Below are 13,591 nucleotides of genomic sequence, written 5' to 3'. Positions count from 1 at the left end.
AACCATGTGTTTTCTGATGTTCCATGGTTGATTGACAGGGTATCATCTTTGAGCTGAACTGCTTATCAAAGTTGGATTAGTTGCCATAGATCTGTTATGTATGTTTCTCAAGATTCTTGCGCCAGTATCAGTTCAGAGCCTTGTGATACCCTTCTCACAGGTGGAAAGGCCTTTTTATTAAGGATTATATGACTGTGCTATGGCAGGTGTTAATTGTTTTATTGATTTTTTTTTTTTGTTGTTTAGTAGGGATCTTACCAATACAGCTATGTTGTTGTACGCAACACAGCTACCCTTAAAACCTTTAAAATGGCCTTAATGTGGATCGAGTTCCTTGGATTTCAGAGCTAGGAAGCACAGTGTTTGCTTACCAAAGAATATTATGAGGGAACTCTTTCGCACATGGGGATGAGAGATGAGAGAGGAATGATTGTTGTTAACCAGTGAAACAGTTAATGAGTGGAATCAGTGAAGTGGAAGTGAAGAATGGATTGAACACCAAAAAACTTTAACATTATAAGATATATATTTTTTCTTGACTTTTATGTACTGCTGAGTACATTCTCTAGTTACTTTAGTTCTTAAAATAGTCAGTACTATTTTAGAGTAGAAACATGAGTTTAGCACTTGTCTCTCAGATTAGTTTCAGTTTGTAGATCGCGATGTCCGTGTGCAACGGTGACTAATGCTATAGCCCAAAGAGTCGTTTGCTTCTTCAGTTTTCTTTCCTACTGGTCCTCAGGAATATCCTCAGGCTAGACCAAAGATGGAATGCAGTAGCCTGTGGATCAGCAAAGATGCTGCTTTTTGAAGAATGAAATGCCTTGCACATTTGTGCCCCCATTCTGTGACCAAATGAGTTGAGATGCGGGTAATCTCCCACAAAGTGCTCCTGGGGTGTAGGGTACATGATGATGTAAAGGGGTAATCGATTAATCGGTTTGCAAAACAACCAACTAGTCCAGATTGGTTTCCTCCAAAGAGATGTTGCTAGTATTACAGGATGTGTTTGTATTATAGGGGAAAATTATATGCAGAGGTATTATATTGTATTTCCTGCTCAACGCTGCATCATTCTTTTCAATCAGAGGAAACCAGTGGTCACTGAAGGCCATGCTTAAATCAGAGCGACACAATCAGTTTTATTTTCTTTTGAAAAGCAAACGATATAAACCAAAGATTTTAGAGTCACCGTTGCACATTGGCAAATAATCAGGTTAGCCTTTTGTCCTTGCATGATGTTTTATCATTCTCTCAACATGTTCGACAGCTGTAATTCCGTACCTTCTGTATGCAGTAAATGGATTTAGGCACACTACTGAGACACCTCAAGGAAAGTCATACATGGTTGTGATTTTATGTTATCATTATAACATGTAAGTTCAGCTAACAGCAGTTTGCGTCTACTCCGTGTCTTTTTTTTACTGTTTTCTCACTGGAGGAGAAACCTTTTTTATGGTAGTAGGGGAGACCGATAACCTCCCTTTGCAGTACCGACTGAATTTAATGTTTGCCTAGCTCTGCCTGTAATGTTGATTATAATGTGAATACCTCTTCAAGTGTTGCAGGTGAATATTAATCTGGAAAGCTGTGCTAAAGTTTTACATTCATATTGTATATGGAATTTTTGTTTGTTTTGCTCTTTTATTGGCAAGTGTATTCCACTGCATCATCTTAGTTTCTGTTGTCTGTGGTCCAATGGTACTCTTTACTAAAATAATATAGGAAAATGAATACATGAATACAACACACTGTTTGGCAATTTAAGCGGATCAGTTAGTTGCAGAGATTATCTTATTCTACAATATTGTTATTGATAACTTTACTCTACAATGGTAATGTCTCCATACTCTCCAAAACACTCAGGCAGTATTGTAGTATTGCAAATGTAGTTTTGAACAAGACACTTAACTCAGGGATATCAACTGCGCAGTAGAGATGTGACCCAGACATTGTGAGATTGTAATGCCCAGTAAAAGTGAGCAGTGTTACATGGTTCTCAGAGAAATGAGTGATGCTGATCACTCCAGCTATGTGATTCTGAATTGTGTTAATTTTTGTTTGTTTCATTTTGTTCTTTTCTTAAATATGTGACTGTAGGGATGAGGCGAAGGCTCTTGTGTGAGCATTGATTGTACACTGCTCTGTCTCCTGCTTTGCATCTGCTGTCACACTACTTGTGTAAAGGCGGTACTGGTGTACATGTGTCATGGCAAAGCAACATTGGGCTTTATACGATTTCACTCAGGGGGACCCATGAATGTCTTCTGCTGCCACATAAAACTTGCACCGGCCTTGAAAATGAATGTACCTGTTGTAACTGTTACTTGTTTATGTTATGTTGTCATTTTTTCCTGGTTGTTCACAAGAACTATCAACTTTTTGGAAGGTGTTCCAGTGTGTTTTCTTTATAATGACAGCGTCATGCCAAAATATTATGTCTAATAAAAGCCAAGAATGATTTGAACCTTTAATATCAACTACACTGGTTTTAAGTCAGGCCAAATTCAAATGATTACCTACTTATGTGTTTGTAACACTATTAACCTATACTGATGTCATGGGGATACTGTATGTGTAATGGGAGTGTGGTCTGTACACCCATGCCACACACCATGCCACATTTGATGAGGTGGTTAGTTTGAGCAGGAAAAGTTACAGTTGACAGGGGTTCAGCAGACAGGGACCCATCAGCACACAGGACTGATAGATAGAGGACACTGAAGTACTTTCTTGTTCAACTCCAGCTGAGTCTGAACCCATCACATCGTCTCTGTCCACCGTCATTGTCTCAAAATCCTGTGTCACAACAACGTGGATCAGAGCCACAAGGAAGACCAGCAACCAGCAATCCTGTCATTATCTAGAGTAGACTGTTGTGCCATCCCACCTATCTGCCAGTTTCTTGTTCCTTCTTTCACCTTTGTTGGCCAGCAGGACACCTACATTTACAGGTTGACCCCTTTGTTTTCCTGTTGTATAGCTCTATCTGTCCAAGCTGCTGTTTTCTCAGCGTTAGACTGAGCCAAGGCCATGGCCTCTTTTAGGTCCCTCCCTAAAGGCTCAACTTATGTGTTTACTGTATCCCAATCCAGCAGAACACCTCAAGCCAACAGGCAGCCTGGAAGTGCTGCCACACATTAAGAAGGCAGGAGGAAAACCTTTGGTCTCATGTACAGTACAATTGTATGAAAAGTACCCTGTTATGCATCTAAGGGCACTTTGCCTTTGAGCTGGGTGGTAGAGCTCGAATCATGTTCCCTAGAGCACGATTCATTCTCCCTGCTTGGCCATTCCCCATGGGGTGATACAGTGTGGTGTGAGATTTGTCAACCCTAGCTAACAAGAGCAGCTCTGTGATTAAAGAGTTCTCAAAGTTCACCCCTTGATCAGAATGTACACATGCAGGAAAACCAATTATTCCGAAGAACATGTTCAAGCTACTGACCTAGCACTGATTAGGGCAGAGATTAGTAAACGCCAGCTTTGTAAAATGGTCAGTCACTACTAAGACATCAATCGACTGACCAGAAGTCAATGCATACTAATTCGAAAGGAGCTGAGGTGTCAATAGAAACGAGAAGGGCCCTGGCCTCAGGTGGTTGAGCCTTGCTGCTCTTACACCTCTCGCACCTGTGAATGTGATTTCTGATATCTTTTTCAAGTATCCATGTAAAATCGGTGTATCTTTGAAGGTGTTCTTTTTAGTGGCATAATCCTTAGACACTCTGTAAAGTACACCTAACTGTGTGTCGTGTTTTCCCCACAGCCACAAAGTTGTCAGTGTCTCCTGGGATTTCTGTACTCTCTCCTGCCTGGACAGGTCTGTCTACAAAGAATCTGACTCTTGATAGTGGGGTCCTCCTGACACTGCTTGTCAAACAGCTGGTTTTGCACATGGCAAGGGATTCTGACCAGTCCTAGACATAGCTTTCAACTGCTGAGCATGGAAGATGGCCTAACATTTTGCACCTTCCCCCTAGTACTTAGAGGACCTTGCGAGGACCTTGTGAGATTTTGCCTCCTGTCTCACTCTGAACTCTGACATGTGTGGCCCCGTCAGACACGGAAGCCGTTTGCTATTCCCTAGCTTCAGAAAGCTCAGCAGAACTCAAGCCGATGAGCAGGATGTTTTGGCTGAGCGTGATCCAAATACTTATTAGACCAAGCTTTGTCCTCAAAGGGTTGAATCTGAGACAGAACAGCCCGACACCATTAGTGGATGTATCAACAACAGACAGATGAATGGCTCAATGAAATCTGGGTGAGCTAAAGGCCCCCTATTAATTCACCAGCGTGTACTTGAGAGTTAAAAAAACCTGTGTACACTCTGAGGGCCACTCCTGCAGACAGAGCTTTCTCTTCAACACAGGCCTAAGCAATAGCTCGACCAAGCATAATATGCTGAAATATTTCTTATTTCACCTTTAGTAAATCATAGCATCATCATATGACTTGGAATAAACCATATCCAGCGTAGGCTATGCGTCTGACAGACGATGTATCAATATTAATTAGGTCGATGTCTAAGAAGGAAATGGCCTAATAGCCTATTAATATGGTTGGGGGGGGGGGGGGGGGGGGGGGTTAGGCTATTGGCTTAGGTATTTGTTTCTACCGCTAGTATACTATGTAGACTAATCGCTGAGGCGAGACACAACCAAAAAGTTATATCGGTCAGTAATGGCTGCACATCCTCTGATGTTTTGACGGCTTTATACGTAGCATAGGTAGCTACTTGGCAAGGAAAACCGCACAGTCGGATACCCTTAATTGCTGCGTCCATGCACAATACCATTTGGATTTCAAACTATGTAGAGCCTATCCTCATTTGAAATTGTAAAAATCCCCGCCAATTGACTGACTTTTGATGGGTTCGTAGCTTTTCCCAGTCGCAGTTTTACATCAGCGGTTTATCATACTGTCTGAGCGGCACCACATCAAACCGAGCTGTGCAGAGTGCAGACACACTCACATGCTAATGTAGAGGGGTATCTGTCCGTCAATATTACTGTTCAGCTTTTTCAAATCTGCCATAAAGTATAGTTTTTGGAAATCGATGACGTTAATTGTTGCTAAGTATCGCACAATCACGCAGTGTTTACAAAAAAAATCCCGCATACGTTTACATATAGCAAAGTTGAATTCGTCCGCTCCTCCCAAACTTTGCAAGCGATTGCAGCTTTCCTGGTCACACGCAGAGATAGCTGTGATTGCTGCGAAGAGGAAGACGAGTGCAGTTACCTTTCCAACCACTTAAATAAAATAATATTGCTCGTTTTGGATTTGAGAGTCATGTAAGGAATCCTGTAATGTCAACAGAACAGGATAAAGACATCTCTCTAAAAAGAAACAGAGGTAACGTAGCTTTTCAGTATTTTCGGTCGCTTGTGCCAGGTACGGAGTGTCCGTGGGGGCATGATACGCTGCACACAAATCTTAACCGTAATTACGCCTGTGAAGGAGCTAGTCGGCCTACCTCAAGGCCTTTGAAGAATTGAATGAAACTCGGAAGAGGCCGAGCTATAAAACTGCTGTTGGTGAAAATAATGACGCAAAGAAGTTAATTTATATTATTTGTGCGTAAACTTTAGCAAAGTAGGAGGTTGAAACTATATCGGAATGTACCTTAGTCGCTACCAAGGTAACTTTTACAACGCGTTCACGTTTGAACTATCGATATAGCGTTCATACATAAAGTGCATTGCTGAGGAGGACCAGACAGCGTCTCTTGAAGTTTGAGGAGTAGCATACCGGTGCATTACCTTATACACTGTTGCAGTTCACAAAGTTTCAACGTTTATTTTAGGCTATTTTGTACAAGGCTAGCTATATAGTAGGCTAATCAGGCTTATAAACTGACCACCTCTTACATCATAGCTGGGTTTATTCTTGTCGCTGCAAAAGCTCAAGGAGAGAACTGTTTTTCATGGCCAGATTACAAGGCAATTTAGGGTCTCTTCCACGCAGGTCATGATGACTCTCACGTTTGGAAAATGTCAGAAGTAGATAAAGCCAAATAATAACTAATGAGATGGTATAGTGTCCTATGTTATGACTAATAGGTCCCCCTCATGTCCTTACAGGTGGTGATGTTGAACTTGACGGTTTAGGAGGGCCAAGCTTGCTTCTTGGGAGTCCAGATAAGAAAAAACGCAAGTCAAGCTCACAGGTAGGCCATGAATGAATCCATTAAATAATGATTTTAAAAAGATGGCTACATTTTGCATACAATTCTCTATTGTATTATGGATCACAGAAGAAAATTTAATTTTACCCTCCTGTGTCAGTAACTTCTCTCTAAATTTTCAGGTGCCCCCATTTGTCCCTCTCTCAGAGTATGCACCACCACTAAACCCAAGTGCTGATCACTTAGTGGCATCTAACCCTTTTGATGATGGCTATAGTGTGCCATCTTATAGGCCACTGTTGGCTACAAACCCCTATTTTGGCCCATCACATAACCCAGGATTCTGTGGCTATAGCCCACACCGAATGGCCCCACATATCCAAAACAGAATGCCTGCGCCCTACGGAGGAGCATATCCTGTGCGAAACCAGCTTCATCCCTTTGCCCAGAATCAGATGGGCATGACTTTCAATAGAGCCCCAGGGTTTAATTATGGCCACCCTGAGAATCCTAACTATGGAAACCAGTCCATGTTTAGTAACAACAGCAACATGCCACTTCCCGCGGGTCAGCCGTTCAGACCAGGCCCAGGAGAGAACTTTAATCAGATGCTGCTTCATAATGTCAACCAAAATGCACCTTCAGACACAGGCCTCAGTTTTGGTCCAGAGGGTAATAACAGTGGAAATCCAACAGGAAAGGCCTACACAAATATCTGCCCTAGTTTTACACCACAGCAGCAGCAACAACAACAACAGCAGCAGCAGCAGCAACAACAACAACAGCTGCAACAGAGCATCTTTTTACAGTCCACCTCACCAATGTCCAAACAAGATACAGTTGATTCCTCAGGCAAAAGCACATCCCAGACAACATCCCCACACAAGCCAAGAAAGAGCTCTGAGGAGAATGTGTGTCAAGACAGCACCTCTGACCTGAAGTCTAAAACCAGAAGTGCACCAATTAGTCAAGATGGGGTGCACCCCAACTCTTCAGAAAAGATCAACGGCATCACCCACCCTACTAACGATGCCGTGAAGAAGTCTCCACCTTCTTGTGTTCCCAGAGACACACCCTCCATGGAGGAGAGGCATAAGAGGAGCAGTGGTGGTGTTGGCATGGTAGGTGCAAAAAAGCTTGGAGCCCACCCTAGCCGACCGAGCCACAAATCGGCAGAGCCTGTGTACCCGTGTGGCATCTGTTTAAATGAAGTTAACGATGACCAGGAGGCCATTCTGTGTGATGCCTCATGTCAGAAATGGTTTCATAGGGTTTGCACGGGCATGACTGAGACAGCCTACAACCTGCTGGCTGCAGAAGCGGCGGCAGTCTGGGGCTGTGACACCTGTATGGAGGAGAAGGGAGCACAGCTTGTCAGATTGAGGGAGACCGGTGGACCACCCACAGTCAACAGTGAGGGATAGCACAAAACTGAAATCTTCCATGGTGTCTTCAGTTTAGTCTGTCTTTTTCCCCCTGGATGTTTATCCTGTACCTTAAAAAAAGTGGGTGCTTTTTGTACACATTGCTCAGAAAGGTGGACCGTTATAAAGTTGTTTGAAACTATCCTCATTGGGCAGTAAAAACACAATAGTAAACCATTTTCTGTATCTTTCTAGATTAAAAAGTCCATTTTTGGAAATGAGTTCTATGACCAGGGGTCATTACATTTCTGTGATCTTGGTTTTGTCTGAGTACCATTGATGAGAAGGTATGCATTTCTCTCACTCTTTTATGGTCAACATCCCTTGGCAACATGCAGACATTTTAGTCTTGCTAAAAAGCTTGCTAAGAACCCATGAACAAGATCATTTTCACTTTATGACGTCATGTCATTAGATGCCATGAGATATGATCATACAAGCAATTTTACCATAGCACTTTTTGTGTCAAAGATGGCCTATGATACATGTTACAGTAGATTCACTTTACTGTCCTGAGCCTGCCTTTCAAACATGTCCAGTCATCTGTGTCCTTATGGTTCTGTTATGGCTGATGTTAGATAAAGCTGAAGTTTTCCAAAGCCTTATATAAAAATGACCAGATTCGTTTGAACTGTTGAAATAAAACATAGACATATTTTATTATTAGCTTTGGCATTGAATGTAGCAATGAACTTTTCTGGAATGTAGCATTGAAGTGGTAACCACAGAAAAATAATTTGTGTGAATGTACGAACATAGAGTTAATATATGTTAGCATGCAGCAAACTTGCATACAGTATATCTAGACATATTTGATCTATCTAGTAGTTTTGCTATGTTTTCCATGTTGTGCTTTTCTTGGAAATTTTCGTTATGCAGTATGCACTTCATAAAATATTTTCTATAGAGTTCATGGAGTATTTGAATTCTCAATGTTCATCAGATAACAGATTTTCTTTTCTTTAGGTAGACCTATATTTTCACAGCCTTCCTTTAATGTTTTCAGTTGGTTGAAGAAAGATGGATATAATATATAAGATTTTTTAATATTGCTTTTCTGTGCTGCCCTACTAATGCTTACTACTTGTTCTGTATATTGATGCACACCATTCAATATTTTTTTATGACAAAGTGTAACGATTTATATTTTGTGACCCTTAACATGTTTTCAGATTATTGTTAAAACTAAACTTTCATATTGATACCTTTATAAGTTTTATGTATATTATTTTAATATGCATTGTTAAGCATAGCATTTGTGTCATATGTACTATTTTGTATGATTCCAAAAAAAAATTCAGATTGTTGCATTTGCTCCAAAATGTAAACTGTGTTTTATATTGATTGAGTGTACATGATATCTGTTGAACAAAATGCTGCATCATAATGTAGCTTGGTCCTTCAGTTCATTAGAAGTACATTAAGCTCCAGTATTCTTCCCTAATACTCTGAATGTTGATATTCATCACAGCCAGATGACAAGTTTTGTCCTCAGTTATACAAACAAATATATTTATGTTGATTAATTCTGTTAATTTATTAGATTTTATTTCTGCTGTCAACCCGATAATGTGTGGTGTTGATAAAAAAAATCTGAAATTCAACATGCTTCTGGTACCTTTATGTGTTGTGATTGTGTTCACCCCTCACGAACAAGTACATACATAAGTTATACAATTTAATTAACAGGCAACAGTTGTTTAGTCAGTTGATATTTTGATTAATTTCCATTATTTTTCCACTACGAGTGTAACCAAATATCTTAAAAGCAGTACACTATTAGACTATACCTTGCCTAGTGTTAAGAAGTGCTTTATTTAATCAAGACTTCAATACAACACCAAACTTATTTATCATAGACACTTCACTGAAATGGACATTCGGACAGCTTATTTAAAAAGATGCAGCCCTCTACCACAAATTCTTCGCCGAGCTGGAACCTTCAAGTGTGTGACAAAGTCTGATTATTCTTCAAATGTGAAGGACAACAACTTTTGTCATCTTCCTTAGTGACCTCTGACCATTTGCTTTGACCCGCTGATTGTCTCATATTATAAATTGCATTCCAATCAGGTAATCGGATCGACAACAACTTCGATTAGGCCAAGAGCAAAGAGAAGGATGAGAGCCGGGTGAAAGGTAGTGACGTGTTCGGAAATGAAAGCCCTCCCATGGCAACCATGCTACTGTTGTAGAAACAGGTGAAACGTCTGCGAGTCCTTTAGCGTGTCTCTGTTTTGGTCTTACATACATTAGCTTTCATTCTTTATATCGGAATGCCTTTGATTGTCAAAGACTATTCATGGACCCAAACGGAGTCAAAAGTGCACATCAGTGTCCCCTTAAAAGGAATGAATGCCAAGCAAGTTGACATTTTTGCAACGGATGAATATTTAAAGGTTGGTGGACTGGTGGAGTTTGTTTCACTGAGCTAGCTGGCTAGCCAGCATCCATATAGCCAAGGCTACCTTATATTTAGCAAATGAATTTCACAATCTACCGAGCTATTTGAGAAACTGTCCAATAGTAACTAACATATCCTAGCTGTTTTCTAGCTGTCTAACCAATATTATTCTTGTGGCTTCTAGGTACATTTTCCTCCCTTTTTCTTTGAAGTTTTCTTATTTGCGCCTGTGTATGATGATAAAAGTATTGCAAAGATCGGAAACGGCGTGGCACTTTTTACACTACAAAAGCAGAAAGAGGAACTATGGGATCAACTTTCAAATAATGGTAATCCAGCACATGCTTTTATTTTTTCTTTCAACAACAAAGCCCAGGAAACATTTCCTTAATATGTGAAGTATGTTTTCATTACAGAGGACAAATGTAAACAGAAAGAAGTCAGGGAAAACGCAATTCTTAAAGCCCAGGAAAAAGCAACTGCTGACTCACAAGCTAAAGCAGTAAAGCGACAGGAGGAGAGCAAATTTGCTCTTAAGACAATGATGAAGGTACGAAATGGTTTTTGGTTGATGTTTTAGTGCACTAAATAGCTTGGCCCAGGTAATGTCTATTACATGCCACTGTATTATATCTATTTCATTTCCTAGCTTGAGGAAGAGGAGAGAGCAAGAATTGAGAAAATAAAACACGAGGAGTGTAAAAAGGCGGCCACTGAGTTCGAAAACTGGAAACTGAAGCACACATTGAAGGAAGAGGAGGCTGTCCAGTCACAACAACACAACCTACAATCAGATAGAAACACTAAAACATGTGAAATGAGCAAATCTGACAGCTTATCTGAGTCCAGGTCTTCAGGAAGAGTTGGAATACCTCAGCAAGGTTAGTAGATCAAGACAGCTTATTTCAGTGTTTCAGTGACTGCACAACCTAGATAAGAGTGGTTATTTTGTACCCACTGTGTAGGTAAGGAAAATGTACCTGGTCCAAGGTCTTGTGGTAATATAAAGGTCAATTTCACACCAAGAGTCTTTCCCACTGCACTGCGAGAATCCAGACTTCCTGACGAGGAGGAGGTGAGTACTGGTTTATGCTTTTAATAAAAAATATTTTTAATAAATAATAATGTGTGCTTTGACTCTTTACAATAACGAAATACACAGTCATCCACTGCACGACTACCATCCGGTAGTGACACTCTCATCAGTTCTGCTACACGCCAAAATATGTTGGTTTCCGTTAATGGTCCCGGCTTTGTTGTTGATGGGGCGCTAATAGGTGTGACACACCTTTTAACTTCCTTTTGCTTAGGAAGTTTTAGTTCCGTAAGAGCATAAACATATGTCAAATGTAGACTAAATAGACTTAGGAACGTCCGTGGAACTATCGTCAATAAAAGGTACATCCACAGCCACCTGTAATTTCCACAGACTTCGACATAAAGTAGAACTAATTCAATTCAGAGTTTTTTTTAAATAATTGAAGCTTTTCCTTCTTAACATGCTGCTTTTAAAAGGTAGTTTTATACTAATACTTTCGGGTGTGCAGTCAAGTTTTTCTTTTTCACTATAATAACGTGTATTTGACTGTACTCTATTTAGGCTGGAATACATGTAATAACACATTTAGCCTAGTTTATGCCCAGATAGCAAAAGGCCATTGGACCATTGTTGACCCATTGGGGGCAGAGCTGGTGATCCGCTAGCCTTTTGCTCATCAGTTTTTGGGTGGATCACTGGTCAGTTACAGACAAACAGTCCACCATTTTGCCAATGGCTTTATAACCTTTTCCCCTATATTAATTTATACTTATTGATTTCCACTCTCTTTAACATTTACACACCCATTACCACACCCATTTACTTCTGGATTTTTCAACTCCTGGCCCAATGTTACTCCCTAACATGCCAATTGCCTTTGCTGCGGAGGGCGTGATTGGACAAATATCAGCGATACAAATACAAGGTTGATACAGATATAAACTGAAAAGTGTCAAAGGGGGGCGATATATCAGCAAAACCAATATTTTACTCTTTCTTTAATAATGACCCACAATGTATCTTAAATCGATCCCCATTAACTTAATGGATTTAGTGGCTTTCAGCATTTATGGATTATTGAAATGTGAATTTAATCATCAATGCTATTTTGGCTTAAGTTTTGGACAACCTCTAGTGTAGGGTAGTATGAAGAATGGAGGTGGGACATAATCTGTATTTATTTATTTTTTCCTGATAATGTGTGATGCACTTGCACATTATCAGGAGAAAGACACAGTGCCTTTGGCAAAGCTGTACATAATGATACTGTAGATGAAATTGGATAATATGAAAAAATAAATAAGAACAGGTGGCTCTCAAAAGAGCAAGATACATGTTGTTCTCATCCCACACTTGGGTTTAATCAGTGGCTCAAGAAGCAAGCGGAGGCCAGGCGTACAGTAGCTGCAGATTTGGCTGAGCTTGATGACCTGAAGCCAGAGGAGAGGAATCCTGACTGGTTGAAAGAGAAAGGAGAGTAAGTGCAAGTTTTTTTTTTTTAAATGCCTCACTCCAAAACAAGTGGAATGGTTCCTGTGGAGCTCATGTTCCTGTGCATATTTGTGTGTGTTCTAGCAAATTCTTTGTGGCTGGGAACTACCAGGCCGCCCTCAATGCCTACAACCTTGCTCTGAAGCTCAACAGAAAACTTCCTGCCCTGTACTCTAACCGTGCTGCATGTCATCTTAAGCTAAGGAATCTTCACAGAGCCATTGAAGACTCCTCTCAAGTCAGTACATCTCAGCTCCTTATATTTGTAACAAACACTACTTTTCCTCCTAAAATGAAAATCACAAGTGTATATGTCTTGGCAGGCACTAGAGTTACTAAACCCACCAGTTGCTGACAATGCAAGTGCCAGGTCGAAAGCTCATGTAAGAAGAGGGACAGCATTTTGTGAGCTGGAGCTGTATGTTGAAGGTTTGCACATATCCTGCTTTAAAACCTGCCACTGCAGGTGTACTAGCATACATTATGGAACTGTTACTGATTGTGTTATTATGGTTGTCTAAATATGACAAGTAACAGATTTGAAATAATTGGACAATGATTATTAGAAAATATGCAACCCAACAATTTGTATGTTGTACTGCCATCTACTGGATAAACAATGAAGTTATCTTATCATATCTCAAAGGTCTTCAGGAGTATCAGGCTGCTCTGAAAATTGACCCCAACAATCCGAAACTGCAGGAAGACGTTCAAAAAATTAGAGACATCGTTCAAGGGGCTTCAGGTTAATCTGTACCTGGGTGGAGCAGTGTTTGTCAATATTTTATGTAAATTGTTGTACCAATAAGTAAATCCCTGTTTTGTCTGTTATGAAACAAGGAACATGTTTAACGTGTAAATAAAAATACATTTAAATAAAAATAAAAAAAATGTGTTACAGTAGCCTATATCAGATTGAATATGCTGACAACAACCCTTCCTACAATATGTTCAGATCACAGAATTACCTGCCAGTGTGAGATTAACATTTAAATGCAGAAATAATAAACGATTTTGCAATCAAGCCATCTATCACAGGTGTTTATTTTGGTCGTTTTTATTGAGGAGGAATGAAGTCCAAACATAAGTTTAACGTTTTAAAG

At 40.2% G+C, this 13,591-nt stretch overlaps 2 protein-coding genes across 2 annotated transcripts; both read left to right on the top strand.

Annotated features, from left to right (window-relative positions):
• Positions 1 to 5,231: 5,231 nt before the first annotated feature.
• pygo1 (pygopus family PHD finger 1) lies at positions 5,232 to 7,554 on the top strand (the record flags this gene model as incomplete). Its single annotated transcript, XM_080843377.1, has 3 exons — positions 5,232 to 5,358; positions 6,087 to 6,172; positions 6,313 to 7,554. The coding sequence occupies exons 1-3, from the start codon at positions 5,313 to 5,315 to the stop codon at positions 7,552 to 7,554; spliced, it is 1,374 nt and encodes a 457-aa protein (XP_080699503.1). The 5' UTR covers positions 5,232 to 5,312.
• Positions 7,555 to 9,830: 2,276 nt separating this feature from the next.
• On the top strand, positions 9,831 to 13,238 carry dnaaf4 (dynein axonemal assembly factor 4; the record flags this gene model as incomplete). Its single annotated transcript, XM_080844179.1, is given in 9 exon segments — positions 9,831 to 9,953; positions 10,143 to 10,287; positions 10,375 to 10,508; positions 10,608 to 10,839; positions 10,924 to 11,033; positions 12,365 to 12,474; positions 12,573 to 12,791; positions 12,793 to 12,917; positions 13,135 to 13,238. Coding segments are annotated over 9 exon segments (1,302 nt in total).
• Positions 13,239 to 13,591: the final 353 nt, after the last annotated feature.

This window comes from Sprattus sprattus (assembly GCF_963457725.1).
Source record: "Sprattus sprattus genome assembly, chromosome: 8".
Taxonomy (NCBI): domain Eukaryota; kingdom Metazoa; phylum Chordata; class Actinopteri; order Clupeiformes; family Clupeidae; genus Sprattus; species Sprattus sprattus.
Note: the sequence above shows the minus strand (reverse complement) of the source record. Positions and strands in the feature narration are given on the sequence as shown.